The sequence below is a fragment of the Oncorhynchus mykiss genome, chromosome 7, assembly GCF_013265735.2.
Source record: "Oncorhynchus mykiss isolate Arlee chromosome 7, USDA_OmykA_1.1, whole genome shotgun sequence".
Taxonomy (NCBI): Eukaryota; Metazoa; Chordata; class Actinopteri; order Salmoniformes; family Salmonidae; genus Oncorhynchus; species Oncorhynchus mykiss.
Genome location: NC_048571.1, coordinates 74,264,806 through 74,289,041, shown reverse-complemented (window position 1 = coordinate 74,289,041; position 24,236 = coordinate 74,264,806). Strand labels below are relative to the sequence as shown.

General features: G+C 44.0%; 1 protein-coding gene across 3 annotated transcripts in view; it reads left to right on the top strand.

Moving 5' to 3' along the window:
• LOC110528476 (plexin-A1) overlaps positions 1 to 24,236 on the top strand; it is a 388,596-nt gene that overhangs the window by 312,069 nt on the left and 52,291 nt on the right. For all 3 annotated transcript variants that reach the window (XM_021610568.2, XM_036984053.1, XM_036984054.1), the window contains exons 16-18: positions 7,441 to 7,608; positions 17,670 to 17,763; positions 22,377 to 22,613. In XM_021610568.2, the coding sequence (XP_021466243.2) occupies positions 7,441 to 7,608; positions 17,670 to 17,763; positions 22,377 to 22,613 (499 nt within the window). The remainder of the gene's footprint in view (positions 1 to 7,440; positions 7,609 to 17,669; positions 17,764 to 22,376; positions 22,614 to 24,236) is intronic.

The window sequence follows — 24,236 nt, the reverse complement described above, 5'->3', positions numbered from 1 at the left end:
TCACGTCTCGCTCCATCCACCAACGCCACGTACAAGCGGAATGTGGAAAAGGCGCTTTTCTTTTTCTTATTTTCCTTCCCTTCTTCCCCGTTCACCTTTCAGCCATGCCCTGGAAGACGGGGCGTTTATATTGCTTGTTACGAGACAGCGGGATGTGCTCGCAGAAATGCACCCTAGCTTATTTTCCCTTCCACTTAGTTTCCCCTCAGCTGCTGGTGTCTCACTAATGTGTTTTTGTCCTCTTTCCTCTCTCTCCTTCTCTCTGTTTCTGGTCCACAATAGATGGGATTTATGTACAAAATAATTGTTGTAAGATAGGAAAGTCTGTGCACTCATCACACACACTGTTGAAGAAATATGGCTACAGGTTCATCTATCTCACCTGAAGCTGCTGTAGACCACCAAGTGCTAACACTCAGTATCTGGATAACATGTGTGAAATGCTTGATAATGTATGTGATATCAACAGAGATATATATATATTCTGGGTGATTTAATTATTGACTGGCTTTCATTAAGCTGCCCACAGATTCAAACTGTAACCAGTGCCTGCAACCTTGTTCAGGTTATCAGTCAACCTGCCAGGGTAGTGACAAACAGCACAGCAATTAAATCATCAACATGTATTGGTCACGTATTTACTAAGGATGCAGAAATGTTTATTTAAAGCAGTATCCAAATCCATTGGATGTAGTGACCACAATATAGTAGCCATATCTAGGAATACCACAGCCTAATATAGTGTATAACAGGTCATACAATAAGTTTTGTAGTGATTCCTATGTTGTTGATGTAAATAATATTTGTTGCTCTGTGGTGTGTAATGAGGAGCAACCAGACTAACCATTAAAAACTGTTAAATCCCTGTGGATTGATGAGAAATTAAAACATTGTATGGTTGAGAGGGATGAGGCAAAAGGAATGGCAAATAAGTTTGGCTGCACAACCGATTGGCAAACATACTACAAATTGAGAAATCAGGTGACGAACTGAATAAAAAGAAGAAGAAACCATACTAAGAAAGAAAGATAAATTATATAAAGAATGATTGTAAAAAGCTTTGGAGCACCTTAAATGAAATTTTGGACAAGAAGGTAAACTCAGCTCCATTGTTCATTATATCAGATTGCTCATTCATTACAAAGCCCACTGACAAAACCCACTGATAATTATTGTTTTTCATTGGTAAGATTAGAACATTTTAGCATGACATGCTAGCAACAAATGCTGACACTACACATCCATGTATAACTGATTAAATTATGAAATAATAATAGCCTCCAACACTCTACTCAGCAAACTGGATGCTGTCTATCACAGTTCCATCCGTTTTTTCACCAAAGCCCCATATACCACCCACCACTGTCACCTTTATGCTCTCGTCGGCTGGCCCTCGCTACATATTCTTTGCCAGATCCACTGGCTCCAGGTCATCTATAAGTCTTTGCTAGGTAAAGCCCCATCTTATCTCAGCTCACTGGTCACCATATCAACACCCATCCGTAGCACGTGCTCCAGCAGGTATATATCACTGGTCATCCCCAAAGCCAACACCTCATTTGGCAGCCTTTCCTTCCAGTTCTCTGCTGCCAGTGACTGGAACAAATTGCAAAATAGCTGAAGTTGGAGACTTATATCTCCCTCACTAACTTTAAGCATCAGCTATCTGAGCAGCTTACCGTTCGCTGCAGCTGTACATAGTCCATCTGTAAATAGCCCACCCAACTACCTACCTCATCCCCATTTTGTTTTTATTTACTTTTTTGCTCTTTTGCACACCAGTATTTCTACTTACACATCATCATCTGCACATCTATCACGTCAGTGTTAATTTGCTAAATTGTAATTACTTTGCTACTATGGCCTATTTATTGCCTTACCCACTTACTCTATTTGCACACACTGTATATCGATTTTTCTATTGTGTTATTGACTGTGCTTTGCTTTATCTTGGCCAGGTCGCAGTTGTAAATGAGAACGTGTTCTCAACTGGCCTACCTGGTTAAATAAAGGTGAAATATATATATATTTTTAATTAAAAATCTAAGCCTACTAGAAAGTGTGTTCCCTCAGGCCTGGAGGGAAGGAAAAGTAATTTGGTTAACAAAGAATAGTAAAAGCCCCCTTCTCAGTCTCAAATAGCCAACCAATCATCCTTTTACTAACCCTTAGTAAACGCTTGGTAAAAATGTTGGACAAGATACAGTGCTATTTTACTGTAAACAAATTGACAACCAACTATCTGCATGCTTATTGGGAAGGACATTCAACAAGCAGGGCACAATCATGACTGATGATTGGCTGAGAGAAATTGTTGATAAAAAGATTGTGGGAACCATTTTGTTAGACTTCAGTGTGGCTTTTGACATTATCGATCATAGTCTGCAGATAGAACAACGTGTGTTATGGCTTTACACCCCCTGCTTTATTGTAGGCAAAGAGTTACCTGTCTTACAGAACACAGAGGGTGTTCTTTAATGGAAGCCTCTCCAACATAATCCAGGTAGAATCAGGAATTCCCCAGGGCAGCTGTCTAGGCACCTTTTTAACTTTTTACTAATGACATGCCACTGGCTGAGTAAAGTCTATGTATGCGAATGACTCAACACTATACACGTCAGCTATTACAGCAAGTTAAATCACTGCAACACTTAACAAAGAGCTGCAATTCACTTCAGAATGGGTGGCAAGGAATAAGCTATTCCTAAATAAAATGTTTAAAAAAATAAAAGCACTGTATTTGGGACAAATGATTCACTAAACCCTAAATCTCAACTAAATATTGCAATTAATAATGTGGAAATTGAGTAAGTTGAGGTGACTAAGCTGCTTGGAGTAACCCTGGATTGTATACTGTCATGGTCAAAACATGTTTATAGAACTGTAGATACAATGGGGAGAAGTCTGTCCATAATAAGTGCTGCTATGCCTTTTTAACAACACTATCAACAAGGAAGGTCCTACAAGCCCTAGTTTTGTCGCACCGAGACTATTGTTCAGTTTCATACCCCACAAGACATGCCACCAAAATGTCTCTTCACAATCCCCAAGTCAAGAACAGACTACATAGAGCCATGGCTACATGGAACTCTATTCCACATCAGGTAACTGATGCAAGCAGTAGAATCATATTTAAAAAACAGATACAAATACACCTTATGGAACAGCGGGGACTGTGAAGAGACACACGCACAGGTACAGATACATGCAAACGCAGACAAGCGCTACCACATACATTCACATGATAAAACACGCACGCTACACGGATTACATGGATTTTGTATTGTAGGTATGTGGTAGTAGAGTAGTCGCCTAAGGGAACACAATGTGTTGTGAAAAGTGTTGTGAAATGTAATGTCATATCACTTTTTAAATTGTATATAACTGCCTTAATGTTGCTGGACTCCAGGAAGAGTAGCTGCTGCCTTGGCAGGAACTGTTGAGGATCCTTGATAAATAAAAATGTAAATACACACACACATACAGCCCCACACCTACACACATACAGTAGCTTTTTTGACGTGAATTTGTATTCCCATTCAAAATGCTATTTTCCCGAAACCCAAAACTTTAACCCCAAAACCTGAACTGCTAACCTTAGCCCTAAGGTCGACATCTGCGCCCCTGCAGAAATGTAATTAGCATAATAAACTCCCATAAAAATCTGTCAGTTTAAGCTAGAGATCTGTTATTTGCATTGGATGTGTCTCAATCCACCGCATCCGCATATGTCGCACTTCCGCATCTGCGGGGAAAGATGATAGAGCTCGAGCAGTGTTTGTCAGACCATGAGACATCCCAAAATTTGTGTGTAGCGTCTGAACCGTTTGGCCTCTCAGGAACACGATGGTGTTCTCTGTTTTGCTCTACGACCCCCACAACATCGTGGGATCCATCTGAAGTTGGTACAGCCAATCTGCCAACTTTTTCCGTAACATCCAAAATATTTCGGGCCACACGCTTTATTTTTCCTTGGTTGTTTTGCTCTAGGACACCCACAGGCCAAAATGACTCATCTGATGTTCCCCCGGTACCAGTTGGAAAAATGAAAGGAAGTACAGTGCATTCGGAAAGTACAGCCTTATTCCTAAATGGATTGAAAAACTTTTTTTTCTCATCAATCTACACCTATAATGACATAGCAAAAACTGTTTGATTTTTTATTTTTGCTAAAGTACATTGTTGAAGCACCTTTGGCAGTGATTACAGCCTCAAATCTTATTGGCTATGACGCTACAAGCTTCGTACCCCTGTATTTGGGGAGTTTCTCCCATTCTTCTCTACAGATCCTCTCAAGCTCTGCCAGGTTGGATGGGGAGCTTCACTGCACAGCTATTTTCAGGTCTCTCCAGAGATGTTCGATTGGGTTCAATTCCGGGCTCTCGCTGGGCCACTCAAGGACATTCAGAGACTTGTCCCAGGCTTGAGCAGGTTTTTGTCAATGATCTCTCTGGACTTTGTTCCATTTATCTTTCCCTCGATCCTGACTAGTCTCCAGTCCCTGCCACTGAAAAACATCCCCACAGCATGATGCTGCCACCCATGCTTCACAGCAGGGATGGTGCCAGGTTTCCTCCAGATGTAACGCTTGGCATTCAGGCCAAAGAGTTCTAACTTGGTCAATCATGGTCTGAGTCCTTTAGGTGCCTTTTGGCAAACTCCAAGCAGGCTGTCATGTACCTTTTAATGAGGAGTGATTGGTAGAAGGTTGCAGAAATGGTTGTCCTTCTGGATGGTTATTCCATCTCCACAGAGGAACTCTGGTCACCTCCATAACTAAGGCCCTTCTCTCCCAATTGCTCAGTTTGACCGGGCGGCCTGCTCTAGAAAGAGTCTTGTTGGTTCCAAACTTCTTCCATTTAAAAATGATGGAGGCCACTGTGCTCTTGGGGACATTCAATGCAGCAGACATTTTTTTGGTAGCCTTCCCCAGATCTGTGCCTTGACACAATCCTGTCTCGGAGCTCTACGGACAATTCCTTCAGCCTGATTTCTGCTCTGACATGCACTGTCAACTGTGGGACCTTATATAGACAGGTCTGTTCCTTTTCAAAACATGTCCAATCAATTGAATTTACCACAGGTGGACTCCAATCAAGGATGATCAATGGAAACAGGATGCACCTGAGATCAATTTTGAGTCTCATAGCAAAGGGTCTGAATATTTATGTAAATATGGTATTTTAAAAGAAAATGTCTAAATGCATGTATTTCTCTTTGTCATTATGGGGCATTGTGTGTAGATTGATGAGGAAAAAAACGATTTAATCCATTTTAGAATAAGGCTGTAACGGAACAAAATGTGGAAAATGTTAAGGGGTCTGAAAACGTTCTGAATGCACTAAATAGGGAGACTGTTTAGTGCCAAAAATAAGGGGTTAAATACATGAAAAATGTTTCTCAGATATAAGACGGACACTGAGGGGACTATCTGTTCCATGTAGTGACTCTGTTATCCAATGCATTTGTATGGGCTAATAGCAGTAAAGCCAAATCAAATAAAAAGGTATTATTTTTAATCTATATTTTTTATGCTTCAAGTGGTCTTAAAATCAAATAGTAAAATTATCCTTAATAGGAAGGGGTTGGAAGTAACCCACTCAGCAGAGTGCAACGTTTGGCTAACAAAGCCAAACCACAAAAAACGTTCAGAACACAGCACAGCTGGCTGCATGTCGGAGGGGGTTGCATCACATTGTGATGACTGGCAGTCTCTGAGACTGCTGCCACTTCATATCAGTCATGGAGAAGGAGACGGCTGCCACTCCAGATCATTCAGGGAAAAAGCGACTGCTTCCTCTCCAGATCAGTCAGGGAGAAAGAGACGGCTGACACTCCAGATCATTCAGGGAGAAAGAGACGGCTGACACTCCAGATCAGTCAGGGAGAAAGAGACGGCTGACACTCCAGATCAGTCAGGGAGAAAGAGACGGCTGACACTCCAGATCAGTCAGGGAGAAAGAGACGGCTGACACTCCAGATCAGTCAGGGAGAAAGAGACGGCTGACACTCCAGATCAGTCAGGGAGAAAGAGACGGCTGACACTCCAGATCAGTCAGGGAGAAAGAGACGGCTGACACTCCAGATCAGTCAGGGAGAAAGAGACGGCTGACACTCCAGATCATTCAGGGAGAAAGAGACGGCTGACACTCCAGATCAGTCAGGGAGAAAGAGACGGCTGACACTCCAGATCAGTCAGGGAGAAAGAGACGGCTGACACTCCAGATCAGTCAGGGAGAAAGAGACGGCTGACACTCCAGATCAGTCAGGGAGAAAGAGACGGCTGACACTCCAGATCAGTCAGGGAGAAAGAGACGGCTGACACTCCAGATCAGTCAGGGAGAAAGAGACGGCTGACACTCCAGATCAGTCAGGGAGAAAGAGACGGCTGACACTCCAGATCAGTCAGGGAGAAAGAGACGGCTGACACTCCAGATCAGTCAGGGAGAAAGAGACGGCTGACACTCCAGATCAGTCAGGGAGAAAGAGACGGCTGACACTCCAGATCATTCAGGGAGAAAGAGACTCTGCTGCTCTTGGCGCTCTTATGGGGCTTTCACACCAAATTGGTTTGGAGGGTTTTTCCGAACGCGCCATTTTTTTTTTTTTTTTTTTTTTTTTTTTCCGAACGCGATTTCATACCATGGTGCGGTTTGCTGCAGGTGAGAATGCAGTAGAGACCAAACACAGGAAAATAACCAGAGTATTAGTGGTTGTTTGACTGACAGCATTTGATGAAATGCACACAGTACCAGAACTTATTATCTCTGAAACATTCTTTGAGTAGCAACGCATTTATGAGCGCATCCAGTGCAGATTTGGGGAGACTGAGTCTGTACCAGGGATATAGTCTACTGAATAAATTCACTATTCACGTCACAGATAGTTTCTATTACGCTTTTTCCTCCTGGATGTTGTTGGAAGACAAAAGCGAAAGTAAAATGAAGTTTGGGACACGACACACAGGTTATGCTTTTTGATAGTTATAGATCGATTTAACTTGAGCATTTTTCTCCAATAAACTAATGACTTTCATGAAAATGTGGTTTTGTTTAGGCATTTTAGTTTGTTTGATATTTGGTAATGTAAAACCAACCAGACAAAAAATAATAATAATACAAATAACCGAACTATGATTCAAACTATGATTCAAACTATGATTCAAACTATGATTCAAACTATGATTCAAACTATGATTCAAACTATAGCTCAGAACAATGTGTGAAAACTCCCTTAGAGTTCTTGTGTGGTTGGGTGTGTGTGTGTCATGTTTAGCATTGTTGAAGATCTTTACAGAGCAAAGGTTACGTGTGGTGTTATTTTTTTTGTCTCTGTGTGTGAGTGTGCCTCGTGTGGCCCTCTTCTCAGTTAGAGCGTGTGTGTGTATGTGTGACATGACATGCTTTTCCTTCATGTTACACACTCCCTCTTCCCTTCCAGGCGGAGTGCCAGGGAGATGGTGTGTGTGACCCCGGCGGGTCAGAGTCCTGGAGGTACCCCCGTCATGGTGGACATCAACTCAGCTGAGCTCAGAAACCCAGAGGTCAAATTCAACTACACCGATGACCCCACCATCTTCAAGATCGAACCTGACTGGAGCATCGCTAGGTGAGGGTCTTAAACTGAATGGTACTGGTCTTATATGGTCTTAACAGGTCTTAACAGATTGCTTTAGATCTTTTGTTGGACAATACAGTTTAATTTGTGTTTTAATTCTATGTAGAGATCTGAAAGAAATGGATAGGTGTAATTACACCTTTAGTTTGTACTGCAGTCAATGCAAAGCCTGTATAAATACTCGCTGCCTTATTCAAATGAGACAATGTGGCGTGACAGTTTGATGCGGGAATATTTATGAACAAACACAAGCTGTGTACAGAGCAGGAAGTAGATTCTGATGCAAAATGGCTCGATAGAATGATCTAGAAAAACAGAGTTGAGTTAATTTCTCAATTTTATCTGAATGTAAACCAGTAGCTACCAGGTAGGCAGATTACACAGTTGATGCTCCCGGAAATAGTAATGACGGCCTACCCCGGCCAAACCCTAACCCGGACGACGCTGGTCTAATTGTGCGACGCCTTATGGGACTCCCAATCACTGAAGGTTGTGATACAGTCTGGAATCAAACCAGGGTCTGTAGTGACTCCTCTAGAACTGAGATGCAGTGCCTTAGATCGCTGCGCCACTTGGGAGACCCATATGGAATCATGTAGTAACCAAAAAAAGGGTTCAACAAAAGCTGGTTGAGATTATTTAAAGTAGCCACCATTTACCTTGATGACAGCTTTGCACACACTTGGCATTCTCTCAACCAGCTTCATGAGGCAGTCACCTGGAATGCATTTAACAGGTGTGCTTTGTTAAATGTTAATTTGTGTAATTTCTTTCCTTAATGCTTTTGAGCAAATCAGTTGTGTTGTGACAAGGTAGCGGTGGTATACAGAAGATAGCCCTATTTGGTAAAATACCAAGTCCATATTATGGTAAGAACAGCTCAAATAAGCAAAGAGAAACGACAGTCCATCATTACTTTAAGACATGACGGTCAGTCAATCCTGCAGTCGCAAAAACCATCAAGCGCTATGATGAAACTGGCTCCCATGAGGACCGCCACAAGAAAGGTAGACTCCGTTACCTCTGCTGCAGAGGATACGGTAATTAGAGTTACCAGCCTCACAAATTGAAACTTAATTTGAATAGGCTCTGAATAAACTGTGTTGCTGAGACAAGTAGGCAGTGCTCTTTGAATAGGGTTGGTGGGAGAAAAAAACAATAACCACTTGGGAAAAAAATACCCCAAAATAATATGGCTACCCTGGAGTAAGTAACTTGGAACAAACCACCATGGAGACCTCACGGTGGGTAGTTGGCGCCAACAGAGATGTTCGCCTTGCTTCGAGTCCTTAAGAAACTATTCAGTATTTAGCTTTTTTTTATGTATTATTTCTTACATTGTTACCCCGGGAAATCTTAAATCTTATTACATACAGCCGGGTAGAACTATTAGATATAAGAGCGATGTCAACTTACCAACATTACGACCAGGGATACGACTTTCCCGAAGCGGATCCTCTGTTTGGACCACCACCCAGGACAATGGATCTAATCCAAGGAAGCCAACCCAAGACAACGGCGGGGGCAGACAGAGCGGCCTCCTGGTCAGGCTCCGTAGACGTGCACAGCGCCCATCGCTCGCGAGTACACTACTCGCCAATGTCCAGTCTCTTGACAACAAGGTAGACAAAATTCGAGCAAGGGGGTTGCCTTCCAGAGATTGTAACGTTCTCCGTTTCACGGAAACATGGCTGTCTCGGGATATGTTGTCGGAATCGGTTCAGCCACCGGGCTTCTCCATGCGTCGCACCGACAGAGATACACACCTCTCTTGGAAGAGGAAGGGCGGGGGTATATACTTCATGATTAACGACTCATGGTGTAATCATAACAACATACAGGAACTCAAGTCCTTCTGCTCACCCGACCTAGAATTCCTCACATCAAATGCCGGCCATGTTACCTTCCAAGAGAATTATCGTCAGTTATCGTCACAGCTGTGTACATTCCCCCTCAAGCAGACACCAAGATGGCCCTAAAGGAACTTCACTGGACTCTATGTAAACCGGAAATCATATATCCTGAGGCTGCATTTATTGTAGCTAGGGATTTTAACAAAGCAAATTTGAAATCTAAGTCAGCATATTGATTGCACTACACGTGAGGGTAATACACTAGACCACTGCTGTAACTTCTGTGATGCATACAAAGCCCTGCCCCGCCCTCCCTTTGGCAAATCCGACCACGACGCCATCTTGCTCCTACCATCTTATAGGCAGAAACTCAAACAGGATGTACCAGTGACTAGAACCATTCAACACTGCTCTGACCAATCGGAATCAATGCTTCAAGATTGTTTTGATCACGCGGACTGGGATATTTTCCGGTCAGCCTCAGAGAATAACATCGACCTATATGCTGACTTGGTGAATGAATTTATAAGGAAGTGCATTGGAGATGTTGTACCCACTGTGACTATTAAAATCTATCCTAACCAGAAACCGTGGATGGATGGTGCCATTCGCACAAAACTGAAAGCACGAACCACCGCATTTAACCATGGAAGTCTGGGAATATGCCTGAATATAAACAGTGTAGGTATTCCCTCTGCAAGGCAGATCAAACAAGACGTATGTGGCAGGGTCTACAGGAAATCACGGACTACAAAAAAGAAAACCAGCCACGTCACGGACACCGACGTCACACTTACAGAGAAACCACCATTGCGGCCCGCTAACAAGAACTGCTCCCCCCTCTCCTTCTCGGTGGCCGCCATGAGTAAAACATTTAAACGTGTTAACCCTAGCAAGGCTGCTGTCATGGCCGACATCCCTAGCCACGTTCCTCAGATAACTGAACTAAATGACTACCGCCCCGTAGCACTCACTTCTGTCATCATGAAGTGCTTTGAGAGACTAGTCAAGGATCAGATCACCTTCACCTTATCAGCCACCCTAGACCCACTTCAGTAGCGGGCCACCCCGCTTGATTACCAACAACGACGCGACAGCCTACAGGCAGGAGGTAAGGGCACTCAGAGTGTGGTGTCAGGAAAACAATGTCTCACTCAATGTCAAGAAAACAAAGGAGATGATCATGGACTTCAGGAAACAGCAGAGGGATCACCCCCCTATCCACATACTAGGGACAGCAGTGAAGAAAGTGGAAAGTTTTAGTTCCTCGGCGCGGTACATCAACGAGAAACTGAAATGGTCCACACACACAGACAGTGTGGTGAAGAAGGCGAAACAGGGCCTCTTCATCCTCAGGAGGCTGAAGAAATTTGGCTTGTCACCCAAAACCCTGACTAAATTTTACAGATCCACATTCGAGAGTGTCCCGTCGGACTCTATCACAGACTGGTGTGGCATTTGCTCCGCCCTCAACAGCAAGGCTCTCTAGAGGGTGGTGCGGTCTGCACAATGCATCACCGGGGGCAAACTACCTGCCCTCCATACCACCTATAGCACCCGATGTCACAGGAAGACAAAAAATATCATCAAAGACAACAACCACCCAAGCCACTGCTTGTTCACACCGCTACCATCCAAAAGGCAAGGTATGTACAGGTGCATAATAGCTGGGACCGAGAGACTGAAGAACAGCTTCTATCTCATGGCCATCAGACTGCTAAACAGCAATCACTAACTCAGAGAGACCCAATCACTGGCCACTTTAACAAGTGGATCACTATTAATTTTAAACAATGCCACTTTAAATAATGCCACTTTAATAATGTATACTTATCTTACATTAGTCATATCATATGTATATACTGTTTTTTAAACCATCTTTTGCACTTTGCCTATGCCACTCTGCCATTGCTCATCCATATATTTACAGTTGAAGTCGGAAGCTTACATATACACTTAGGTTGGAGTCATTAAAACTCGTTTTTCAACCACTCCACAAATTTATTTTTAACAAACTATAGTTTTGTCAAGTTGGTTAGGACATCTAATTTGTGCATGACACAAGTAATTTCTCCAACAATTGTTTACAGACAGATTATTTTACTTATAATTCACTGTATCACAATTCCAGTGGGTCAGAAGTTTACATTCACTAAGTTGACTGTGACTGTAAACAGCTTGGAAAATTCCAGAAAATTATATCATGGCTTTAGAAGCTTCTGATAGGCTAATTGTCATAATTTGAGTCAATTGGAGGTGTACCTGTGGATGTATTTCAAGGCCTACCTTCAAACTCAGTGCCTCTTTGCTTGACATCATGGGAAAATCAAAAGAAATCAGCCAAGATGTCAGAAAATAATTGTAGACCTCCACACATCTGGTTCAGCATTGGGAGCAATTTCCAAACACCTGAAGGTACCACGTTCATCTGTACAAACAATAGTACGCAAGTATAAACTACATGGGACCACACAGCCGTCATACCTCTCAGGAAGGAGACTCGTTCTGTCTCCTAGAGATGAATGTACTTAGGTGCAAAAAGTGCAAATCAATCCCAGAACAACAGCTAAGAACCTTGTGAAGATGCTGGAGGAAACAGATGCAAAAGTATCTATATCCATAGTAAAAACGAGTCCTATATCGACGTGAAGAACATTTGTGGCAGCATCATGTTGTGGGGGTGCTTTGCTGCAGGAGGGACTGGTGTAATTCACAAAGTAGATGGCATCAAGAAGAAGGAAAATTATGTGGATATATTGAAGCAACATCTCAAGACATCAGTGAGGAAGTTAAAGCTTGGTCGCAAGTGGGCCTTCCAAATGGACAATGACCCCAAGTATACTTCCAAAGTTGTGGCAAAATGGCTTAAAGACAACAAAGTCAAGGTATTGGAGTGGCCATCACAAAGCCCTGGCCTCAATCCCATAGAAAATATGATGGCAGAATGGAAAAAGTTTGTGCGAGTAAGGAGGCCTACAAACCTGACTCAGTTACACCAGCTCTGTCAGGAGGAATGGGCCAGAATTTACCCAACTTATTGTGGGAAGCAATTTAAAGGCAATGCTACCAAATACTAATTGAGTGTATGTAAACGTCTGACCCACTGGGAATGTGATGAAAGAAAAAAAAGCTGAAATAAATCATTCTCTTGTCACGATCGTTATTAGGAGTGGACCACGTTGCAGTGTGGTATGTTTCCATCCTTTTATTTGGAAGAGAAACTCAAAGAACAAAAAAAATTACCTGAAAAAACGAAACGTGAAGCTCAAAGTAGTGCTCGCAGGCAACTATACCTAGACAAGATCCCACAAAGCACAATGGGAAAATGACTGCCTAAATATGATCCCCAATCAGAGACAACGATAAACAGCTGCCTCTGATTGGGAACCATACCAGGCCAACATAGATAATTAATCACCTAGATAACCCACCCCAGTCACTGTCACGCCCCAACCAACATAGAGAATAAACTGCTCTCTATGGTCAGGGCATGACAGTACCTGACTCAATAGGGGAGGGTCCGGGTGGGCATCTGCCGTCGGGGGTGGCTCCGGTGCGAAGTACCCACTCCGCTCGCAGATACATCATCTTCCATGGCGGCTCTGGTGCATGGATCGTCGCCGGAAGCTCCGGACCGTGGATCCTCGCAGGAGGAACCGAACTGTCACTGGAGGCTCTGGACCGCAGACCGTCACTGGAGGCTCTGGACCGCCGACCGTCGCTGGTGGTTCCGGACCGTGGACCGTCGCTGGTGGTTCTGGACCGTGGACTGTCTCAGGAGGTTCTGGACCGTGGACTGTCTCAGGAGGTTCTGGACCGTGGACTGTCTCAGGAGGTTCTGGACCGTGGACTGTCTCAGGAGGTTCTGGACCGTGGACTGTCTCAGGAGGTTCTGGACCGTGGACTGTCTCAGGAGGTTCTGGACCGTGGACTGTCTCAGGAGGTTCTGGACCGTGGACTGTCTCAGGAGGTTCTGGACCGTGGACTGTCTCAGGAGGTTCCGGACCGTGGACCGTCCCAGGAGGTTCCGGACCGTGGACCGTCCCAGGAAGTTCCGGACCGTGGACCGTCCTAGGAGGTTCCGGACCGTGGACCGTCGTAGGAGGTTCCGGACCGTGGACCGTCGTAGGAGGTTCCGGACCGTGGACCGTCTTAGGAGGTTCCGGACCGTGGACCGTCTTAGGAGGTTCCGGACCGCGGACCGTCTTAGGAGGTTCCGGACTGGGAACTTTCGCCGGAAGCTCTGGACTGGGAACTGTCGCCGGAAGCTCTCGACTGGGGACTGCAGGCCTGATGCGTGGGGCCGGTACAGGTGGCACCGGGCTGGTGACACGCACCTCAGGGCGAGTGCGGGCAGCATGCACAGGACGTACTGGACTGTGGAGATGCACTGGAGTGTGGAGCGTAGAGCTGGCACAATGCGTCCTGGACAAATGACCACCTTCACATGGCAAGTGCGGGAAGCTGGCACAGGACACACTGGGGATACAGTGCGTAGAGCCGGCGCAGGATATCCTGGACCGAGGAGGCGCACTGGAGACCAGGCGCGCTGAGCCGGCACAACTCGTCCTGGACAGATACCCACTTTAGCACAAAAAGTGCGAGGAGTTGGCACAGAACGCACCGGGCTGTGAATGCGCACTGGAGACAGTGCTGCCTCCGCCTGCTTCCATGGCAGGCTTCTGTCTCCTGCCATAATCTCTTCCCACGTCCAGGATGTCCTCCACTCCTGGCTTTCCTCCTGGGCACGCTGCTTGGTACGTTGTTGGTGGGTTCTTCTGTCATGATCGTTATAAGGAGTGGATCAAGATGCAGCGTGGTATGTTTCCCTCCTTTTATTTGGAAGAGAATCTCAAAGAACAAAAACAACAAAGCGAAAAACAAAACGTGAAGCTCAAAGTCGTGCGCGCAGGAAACTATACCTAGACAAGATCCCACAAAGCACAATGGTGGTAATAAAGTGGTAATCCTAACTGACCTAAAACAGGGAATTCTTTCTAGGATTAAATGTCAGGAATTGTGAAAAACTGAGTTTAAATGTTTTTGGCTAAGTTGTATGTAAACTTCTGACTTCAACTGTATTTCTTCATATTCTCTTTCCTTTTAGATTTGTGTGTATTAGGTAGTTGTTGGGGAACTGTTAGATGACTTGTTAGATATTACTGCACTGTTGGAACCAGAAGCACAAGTATTTCGCTACTCTCGCATTAGCATCTGCTGACCATGTGTATGTGACAAATAACATTTGATACGTCTACGGGGAGAGAGACGATCAAGAGACTACGATGAGAGGTACGAGGAGGCGAGCGATCTCATTTGGAACAGAAGTGTTGTTGTGTCTTAGCTCTTATTACTTATTTATGTAATAAGAAAGACTCTGAATACAAGAAATTGAACTGGAGCTTCACATTTACTAAAACGAGTTAGTACCAGAACAACATAGAACAACACTGCGCATGACCAAGGGTGCTCCATTCTTAATGGGGACATCAGTAATTAACAGAACATAACAACTGTGAAGTAGTGAAGACGAAGGGGAAAAAAGTTGTTAGCATTATTTAGCATTAGCCTCAGGAGGGGCAGTAACCTCGCTGGCTTTCTCGTTTGCTGTTTGTCTCAACACTCCCAGAGGATTGGCTGTTACTCCTCTCCTCCAATCACGGCTTGTGTTTACGGTACAAAGCAATTTTGTCGCCGCATCCGCCGCAAACAATAACAGTGGAAACGACAAAACACGTCCACTACGCAACGTCGGTGACACGACTCGCACTTGTTACTTTCCAGCTTCTGCTGACTTACTGGTGTTCAGCCTACGCTAACATCACAGTGACAGAACAGCACAACAGAGATGGCACATTGGAATGGGTTGGAGATATGCCTTGACATTCTCACAACATTATCACACTGTTACCTGGATTCAGTAGTAGTCAACACCTACTTTTGAACCACTCTCACCACACACTCTTACCTCTTTGACCTCTTTGTCTGTAGTAAGTCTTTGATTTAGTGTCTTTACTCTAAACCAGGGATGGATGGGCAACTGATAGCTCCTGATGGCTCCTGGGTCTCAACTTACTGTTGCGAGTTAGAATAGTATGTGTGTGACACATTTGTTTGTGCATCTCTTATGTCAGTCACTGATAGTCAGTCAATTAGCCCATGTCAGCTAATACTTTTTAGATTGCCAAGTTAGTTTAGCGGCCAGCTAGCTAAACTTGTTATCGACTTTGTTTTTAAATGATCCCCTGTCAAGAGGGGGGCCACTAAAATGTGTTTTACTTGGTTTTTGTGTGTGTGTGTGTGTGTGTGGGGGGGGTGGGGGGGGTGGGGGGGAGCAGCTGCAGCCCATCTTTGCACTTCAAAGACAAGCAGGTGGGTCTAAAGCTCACCACAATCTTGACGCAGACACAAGATTGTTGCAATGTTTTTATTCGACAAAAAATGGGCAGCATCTTGTAATATGCTCTGTCATTCAACATACTTGATTACAACCTGATACAGTGGGGGCTATATAGGCTATTCATCAAAGTAGCCTACTTTGCATTGATAACCAAATATAATCTCAGCGACTGCTCAAACAGTAAACCAAACAACAGGAATCCATCCAAAAGGGTATTTTGTTTATAAGTAATATCTAGTGATTACAGGCTATTGTGAAATAGTAGAACCTGCTGTCGCCAACTAGCTAGCCATGTGTTTTTTTCTCTGTGAACAAACATGATGACATTCTAGTTTTAGCTGATATGAGAATAATATGCTGCTTGTGTACTCAAACTGGGATAATGTTTTAGGTTACACTGGCAAGTATAAAAGTATTTGCCAGGCCATATTTTTTTTATTCGAAATCTGATTATTTCACATGGAGATTTGCGACGCTGAAAAGGCTAGCTGGCGTGCTATGTTTTTAGCCAGTCTAAAGCCAGCTAGCCAGGCTGCCAGATTGCTTCTACTAGGATGGAAAGGCGATTTTTCCTGGCTTTCACAAAAGCTATCGCCCCCTTGTGAATGAAATTGGGAGCGGCGAGGATATCATGTTACCAAAAGACTCCATCCATGCGCACGCACATAGATCAACGGAGTGAAGTTTGTAGCAACCTTAAGACAAGTTAGCCTGCATGCTAACCAGACGAGCAAGTTGGCCTAATACAAGTTAGCCTGCATGCTAACCAGACGAGCAAGTTGGCCTAATACAAGTTAGCCTGCATGCTAACCAATTCAGGACTGCCACATTGCGTTACGTTAGTGTCTTTCGGAAAGTTCAGCACCCTGTGGCTACGAGGGGGTGTCTGGGGGGACGGTAATCTTGCCCATGTTTCCCCTGTCCCTGTTGGTCATTGTTGGGCGAATTGAAAAGGTTGAAGGTTGAAAAGGTCAGAAAGCAGCAATGATAGTCTGGATGTGAAAGCTTTTGTTCCAGCCCAGCAGTAACACACCGGTTTCGGACCAAATGTAATCAGGTGTGTTAGTGCTGGGCTGGAACAAAAGTCTGCACATCCAGTATACCACCACGTACCGGAGATGGAGAATATAATTTTTGGTTTTAGACATTGGAGGTATTCATTGAGGTAATAATCAAGTATTTTGGTCCCTTCCACGAAGCACTATTAGAGTTTAAACAAGCTTTTAATATGCAAGTAAGAGCCTTAGTGTTACCATCATTATCTGTGATAGAGTGCGTAAAACAGATCAAATACTCTACAGTGAGAGTGGGCATTAACATTAATGCCATAGCTGGAGGGTCTTTTTCACTTGGACTAAAATTAAATGTATTCGGGAAGCGCATGGTTCTCTGGAAGATATGGGATTCATCCAAAATGACTCCCTCCCATGTATTTGATATTTTCCAGAGCTAGCACAACTGATTCAACTTGTCAACTAATCATCAATTACTTTACTATTTGAATCAGGTGAGCTAGTTCAGAACTACACAAAATTGTGAAATGTTTGGGGTTCCCCAAGGAAATGTTTAAGAAGCACTGCCCTAAATAGTGCACTACTTTTGACCAGAGACCTATTGGCCCATTTGGGACACACACTGTGCCTTCTCTAATCTTATAAAAGACAGGAATCGCAGTGAAGTTCCCTTGTTGAATGTTTTGACACGATCTAGCAGATCTAGAAATAGGATTATGTTATTGTAATGTTTGAGAGTGGATGTGCTGTTATGGGTGTTGTTGTTGACTGTTTCTTCTTCTGCAGTGGCGGCACCATGTTGACCGTCACCGGCACCAACCTGGCTACCATCAAGGAGCCCAAGATGAGAGCCAAGTATGGGAAAGTCCAATCTGTCAACGTGAGTACTACTGACCCAACACACACACCTGACCCAGTGGTCACCCGTCCCTGGGCCTATTTATGTGTGTCTGTACGTGGTGTCAGTTTTTACACTGAACAAAAATATAAACACATAATGTAAAGTGTTGGTCCCATGTTTCATGAGCTGAAATTAAAGATCCCAGACAATTTCCATACACACAAAAATAGAATTTCTCACAAATGTTGTGCACAAATTTGTTTATATCCCTGTTAGTGAGCATTTCTCCTTTGCCAAGATTAAACCATCCACCTGACAGGTGTGGCATATCAAGAAGCTGATTAAATGGTATGTTCATTACACAGGTGCACCTTGTGCTGGGATCTGCATATGCAGATATGTCACACAACCGACATACCACAGATGTCTCAAGTTTTGAGGGAGCGTGCATTTGGCATGCTGACTGCAGGAATGTCCACCAGAGCTGTTGCCAGAGAAATTAATGTTAATTTCTTTACCATAAGCTGCCTCCAATGTCATTTTTAGAGAATTTGACAGTACGTTCAACTGGCCTCACAACCGCAGACCACGTGTATGGCATTGTGTGGGCGAGCAGCTTGCTGATATTAACTTTGTGAACAGAGTGCACCATGGTGGCGGTAGAGTTATGGTATGGGCAGGCATACTCTACAGACAACGAATACAATTGCATTTTATCGATGACAATTTGAATGCACAGAGATACCGTGACGAGATCCTGAGGCTCATTGTTGTGCCGTTCAGCCGCCGCCATCACCTCATGTTTTAGCATGATAATGCACGGCCCCATGTCACAAGGATCTGTACACAATTCCTGGAAGCTGAAAATGTCCCAGTTCTTCCATGGCCTGCATACTCACCAGACATGTCACCCATTGAGCATGTTTAGGATGCTTTGGATTAACATGTACGACAGCGTTCACACTGACACCAGTTCCCGCCAATAACCAGCAACTTCGTACAGCCATTGAAGAGGAGTGGGACAACATTCCACAGGCTACAATAAACAGCCTAATCAACTCTATGCGAAGGAGATGTGTTGTGCTGCGTGAGGCAAAGAAAGGGTGGTCACACCAGACACTGACTGGTTTTCTAATGTATCTGTGACTAACAAATCCATAGATTAGGGCCTAATGAATGTATTTCAATTGACTGATTTCCTGAACTGTAACTCAGTAAAAACATATATATTGTTGCATTTTACTTTTATATTTTGTTCAGTTGAAGTTAAATCTCCTTTTTGCATGTTAACCTTTGAAATGTCAACCTGCAATTAACCCAGTCTGTCTGGCAATCCCTCCATCCGTCCTTCACCTACAGTAGCACCACAGGGCTAGGCTAACCTTTTGTATTTTAGTCTCCCCCTCTCTCTCTCTACCTGAAGAAAACATCCCGACCAAAACAACGGCTATTTTCCTGCTTTGTCCCTTTCCCATGTCATTTTTATCCGTCTCCCCTTTTCATTGACCTATAAATACTGCTTCCGTGTCTCCCCTCTGCGATTTCAGACCCCGTTAGCATACACAAGCTAATGCGCCGTGATTACCTAGCATTCCAGAGGGGAGGTTGGAAGGCATCTTGTGGAAAAGCCGCACGTCTAGAGATAACCCAACCGATTCCATAACGTGCTTTTAGCATTGTGTGTTAGTGTCACATTGTTTTTTTCAAAGCAAAGCAAATTGCTGCACCTTTGGCAGCGAGTACAGCCTTCAGTATTTTTGGGTATGACGCTACAAGCTTGGCACACCTGTACTTGGGGAGTTTATTCTCTGCATATCCTCTCAAGCTCTGTCAGGTTGGATTGGGAGCTTTGCTGCACAGCTATTTTCAGATCTCTCCAGAGATGTTCGATCGGGTTCAAGTCCGGGCTCTGGCTGGGCCACTCAAGGACATTCAGAGACTTGTCCCGAAGCCACTCCTGTGTTGTCTTGGCTGTGTGCTTAGGGTTGGAAGGTAAACATTTGCCCCAGTCTGAGGTCCTGAGCACTCTTGAGTAGGTTTTCATCAAGGATCTCTCTGTACTTTGCTGTGTTAATCTTTGCCTCGATCCTGACTAGTCTCCCAGTCCCTGCCACTGAAAAACATCCCCACAGCATGATGCTGCCACCACCATGGTGCCAGGTTTCCTCCAGACGTGAAGCTTGGCATTCAGGCCAAAGAGTTCAATCAGTGCTGCGGAGATGGTTATACCTCTGGAAGCTTCTTGCATCTCCACAGAGGAACCAGGTTCTTGGTCTTGGCCCTGACCAATGCCCTTCTCCCCGATTGCTCAGGCGGCTAGCTCTAGATGGTTCCGAACTTCTTCCATTTAAGAATAATGGAGGCCACTGTGATCTTGGGTACCCTTCCCCAGATCTGTGCTTCAACACAATCCTGTCTCGGAGCTCTACGGACAGTTCTTTCAACCTCATGGCTTGGTTATTGCTCTGACATGCACTGTCAACTGTGGGACCTTATATAGACAATTGTGTGCCTTTCCAAATCATCTCCGATCAATGAATATGACCACAGATGGTCTCCAAACATCTCAAGGATGATCAATGAGGCGGCAGGGTAGCCTAGTGGTTAGAGCGTTGAATTTGTTTTCCCGGAAGGTTGCAAGTTCAAATCCCCGAGCTGACATGGTACAAATCTGTCGTTCTGCCCCTGAACAGGCAGTTTAACCCACTGTTCCTAGGCCGTCATTGAAAATAAGAATATGTTCTTAACTGACTTGATGGAAACGGGATGCACCTGAGCTCGATTTTGACTCTGATAGCAAATGGTCTGAATACTTATGTAAATAAGGTATTTCTGTTTATATTTTTAATACATTTGAAAACATTTCTAAAAAACAGTTTTCACTTTGTCATTATGTGATATTGTGTGTAGATTGCTGAGGAAAATGTTTTATTTAATCAATTTTGGAATAAGGCTGTAAAGGAACTAAATGTGAAAAAGGGAAGTGGTCTGAGTACTTTCCCGAATGCACTGTATGTCCTTACTGTCTCATGGTGTCTAGTCTTTATATGTCCTTGGTGTCTCATGGTGTCTAGTCTTTATATGTCATTGGTGTCTCATGTTGTCTAGTCTTTATATGTCCTTACTGTCTCATGTTGTCTAGTCTTTATATGTTCCTAGTGTCTCATGTTGTCTAGTCTTTATATGTCCTTACTGTCTCATGGTGTCTAGTCTTTATATTTCCTTACTGTCTCATGGTGTCTAGTCTTTATATCCCCTTACTGTCTCATGTTGTCTAGTCTTTATATCCCCTTACTGTCTCATGTTGTCTAGTCTTTATATGTCCTTACTGTCTCATGTTGTCTAGTCTTTATATGTCCTTACTGTCTCATGTTGTCCAGTCTTTATATGTCCTTACCGTCTTGTGTTGTCTTTATATGTCCTTACTGTCTCATGTTGTCTTTATATGTCCTTACTGTCTCATGTTGTCTAGTCTTTATATGTCCTTACTGTCTCATGTTGTCTAGACTTTATATCCCCTTACTGTCTCATGTTGTCTAGTCTTTATATCCCCTTACTGTCTCATGTTGTCTAGTCTTTATATGTCCTTACTGTCTCATGTTGTCCAGTCTTTATATGTCCTTACCGTCTTGTGTTGTCTTTATATGTCCTTACTGTCTCATGTTGTCTTTATATGTCCTTACTGTCTCATGTTGTCTAGTCTTTATATGTCCTTACTGTCTCATGTTGTCTAGTCTTTATATCCCCTTACTGTCTCATGTTGTCTTCGTCTGCATTGAAGGAGAGGACAATGTTTAGCCCACGGGCAAACCGTAAGATATGGTATTACCATTGATGTAACTCAGACGTTTTGGTTTTCTGTTTGTTGTTTACATTTTATTCAGTGTCCATAATGAACCTATCCACTGTTTTCACTCAGCTCGGATAATACACTGCTTTTTGGTTTGGTTATGTTTTTTGTACATATGTTTGTTTACATTGTGGAATGTATTACTTTGTTTTACATGTCAGTGTGGTGTACATACACTGACATGTGTCTTTTCCCCTTTAAGCTTTTTGTTTTATGTTTTTTGTTAACATTTTGTGTACAAAACATTAGGAACAGCTGCTCTTTCCATGAATTAGACTGACCAGGTGAATCCAGTCACCTGTTAAATCCACCATTCAAGGAAAGGAGACAGGGATTTTTAAGCATTGAGACAACTGAGACATGGATTGTGTATGTATTACATTCAGAGGGTGAATGGGCAAGACAAAATATTGAAGTGATTTTGAACAGGGTATAGTAGTCGTTGCCAGGCGCATCTGTTTGAGTGTGTCAAGAACTGCAACCCTGCTGCGTTTTTCACACTCAACAGTTTCCTCTGTGTATCAAGAATGGTCCTCTACCAGAGGACATCCAGCCATCTTGACACAACTGTGGGAAGCATTGGAGTCAACATGGGCCAGCATCCCTTTGGAATGCTTTTGACACCTTGTAAAGTCCATTTCCCAACGAATTGAGACTTCTGAGGGCAAAAGGGGGTGCATCTCAATATTAGGAAGGTGTTCCTATTGTTTGTACACTCAGTGTATACACTTTTGACTACATGTCAGTGTACTGTGCATAATGAATATATGTATACAACATCCTCTCTCTTCTCATTCATCAGAACTGCACAGTGCTCAGCAACACCGTGATGATGTGTCTGGCGCCCTCTCTGGCCTTCTCTGAGAAGGGTTTCTCAGAGACAGGCACTAATCCCGACGAGATCGGCTTCGTCATGGACAACGTGCGCGCCACGCTTGTGGTCAATGAGACGTTCAGCTTCTACCCAGACCCTGTGATCGAGCCGCTCAGTTCCACGGGGCTGCTGGAGCTCAAGCCCAGCTCCCCGCTCATCCTCAAGGTGAGACTATGGTAGAAAAAGGGTTTCTCTGGTTTGGAGAGTGGGGCCCATCGTGGAGGAGGGTTCTGGAGTGGAGGAGGGTTCCAGGGTGGAGGAGGGAGATTCTGAGCAGTCCCAGGGTGGAGGAGTGTTATTGTGTGGAGTGTGTGGTGCAGGGTGGAGGAGGGAGATTCTGAGCAGTCCCAGGGTTGAGGAGTGTTATTGTGTGAAGAGTGTGGCGCAGGGTGGAGGAGGGAGATTCTGAGCAGTCCCAGGGTGGATGAGTGTTATTGTGTTGCGCAGGGTGGAGGTAAGTAAGTGAACCAAGGTGGAGGAGATATTTTCTTGGGTGGAGAATGGGGCCAATGGTGGAGGAGAATCCATCAGTGAGTTGGGTTCTGGGGTGCAGAGTGAGGCCCAGGGTGAAGGAGAGTCCTTTGATGGAGCATGAGCAGGGTGGAGGAGGGTTAAAGAGATACAAATGTACAGTGCCTTGCGAAAGTATTCGGCCCCCTTGAACTTTGCAACCTTTTGCCACATTTCAGGCTTCAAACATAAAGATATAAAACTGTATTTTTTTGTGAAGAATCAACAACAAGTGGGACACAATCATGAAGTGGAACGACATTTATTGGATATTTCAAACTTTCTTAACAAATCAAAAACTGAAAAATTGGGCGTGCAAAATTATTCAGCCCCTTTACTTTCAGTGCAGCAAACTCTCTCCAGAAGTTCAGTGAGGATCTCTGAATGATCCAATGTTGACCTAAATGACTAATGATGATAAATACAATCCACCTGTGTGTAATCAAGCCTCCGTATAAATGCACCTGCACTGTGATAGTCTCAGAGGTCCGTTAAAATCGCAGAGAGCATCATGAAGAACAAGGAACACACCAGGCAGGTCCGAGATACTGTTGTGAAGAAGTTTAAAGCCGGATTTGGATACAAAAAGATTTCCCAAGCTTTAAACATCCCAAGGAGCACTGTGCAAGCGATAATATTGAAATGGAAGGAGTATCAGACCACTGCAAATCTACCAAGACCTGGCCGTCCCTCTAAACTTTCAGCTCATACAAGGAGAAGACTGATCAGAGATGCAGCCAAGAGGCCCATGATCACTCTGGATGAACTGCAGAGATCTACAGCTGAGGTGGGAGACTCTGTCCATAGGACAACAATCAGTCGTATATTGCACAAATCTGGCCTTTATGGAAGAGTGGCAAGAAGAAAGCCATTTCTTAAAGATATCCATAAAAAGTGTTGTTTAAAGTTTGCCACAAGCCACCTGGGAGACACACCAAACATGTGGAAGAAGGTGCTCTGGTCAGATGAAACCAAAATTGAACTTTTTGGCAACAATGCAAAACGTTATGTTTGGCGTAAAAGCAACACAGCTGAACACACCATTCCCACTGTCAAACATGGTGGTGGCAGCATCATGGTTTGGGCCTGCTTTTCTTCAGCAGGGACAGGGAAGATGGTTAAAATTGATGGGAAGATGGATGGAGCCAAATACAGGACCATTCTGGAAGAAAACCTGATGGAGTCTGCAAAAGACCTGAGACTGGGACGGAGATTTGTCTTCCAACAAGAAAATGATCCAAAACATAAAGCAAAATCTACAATGGAATGGTTCAAAAA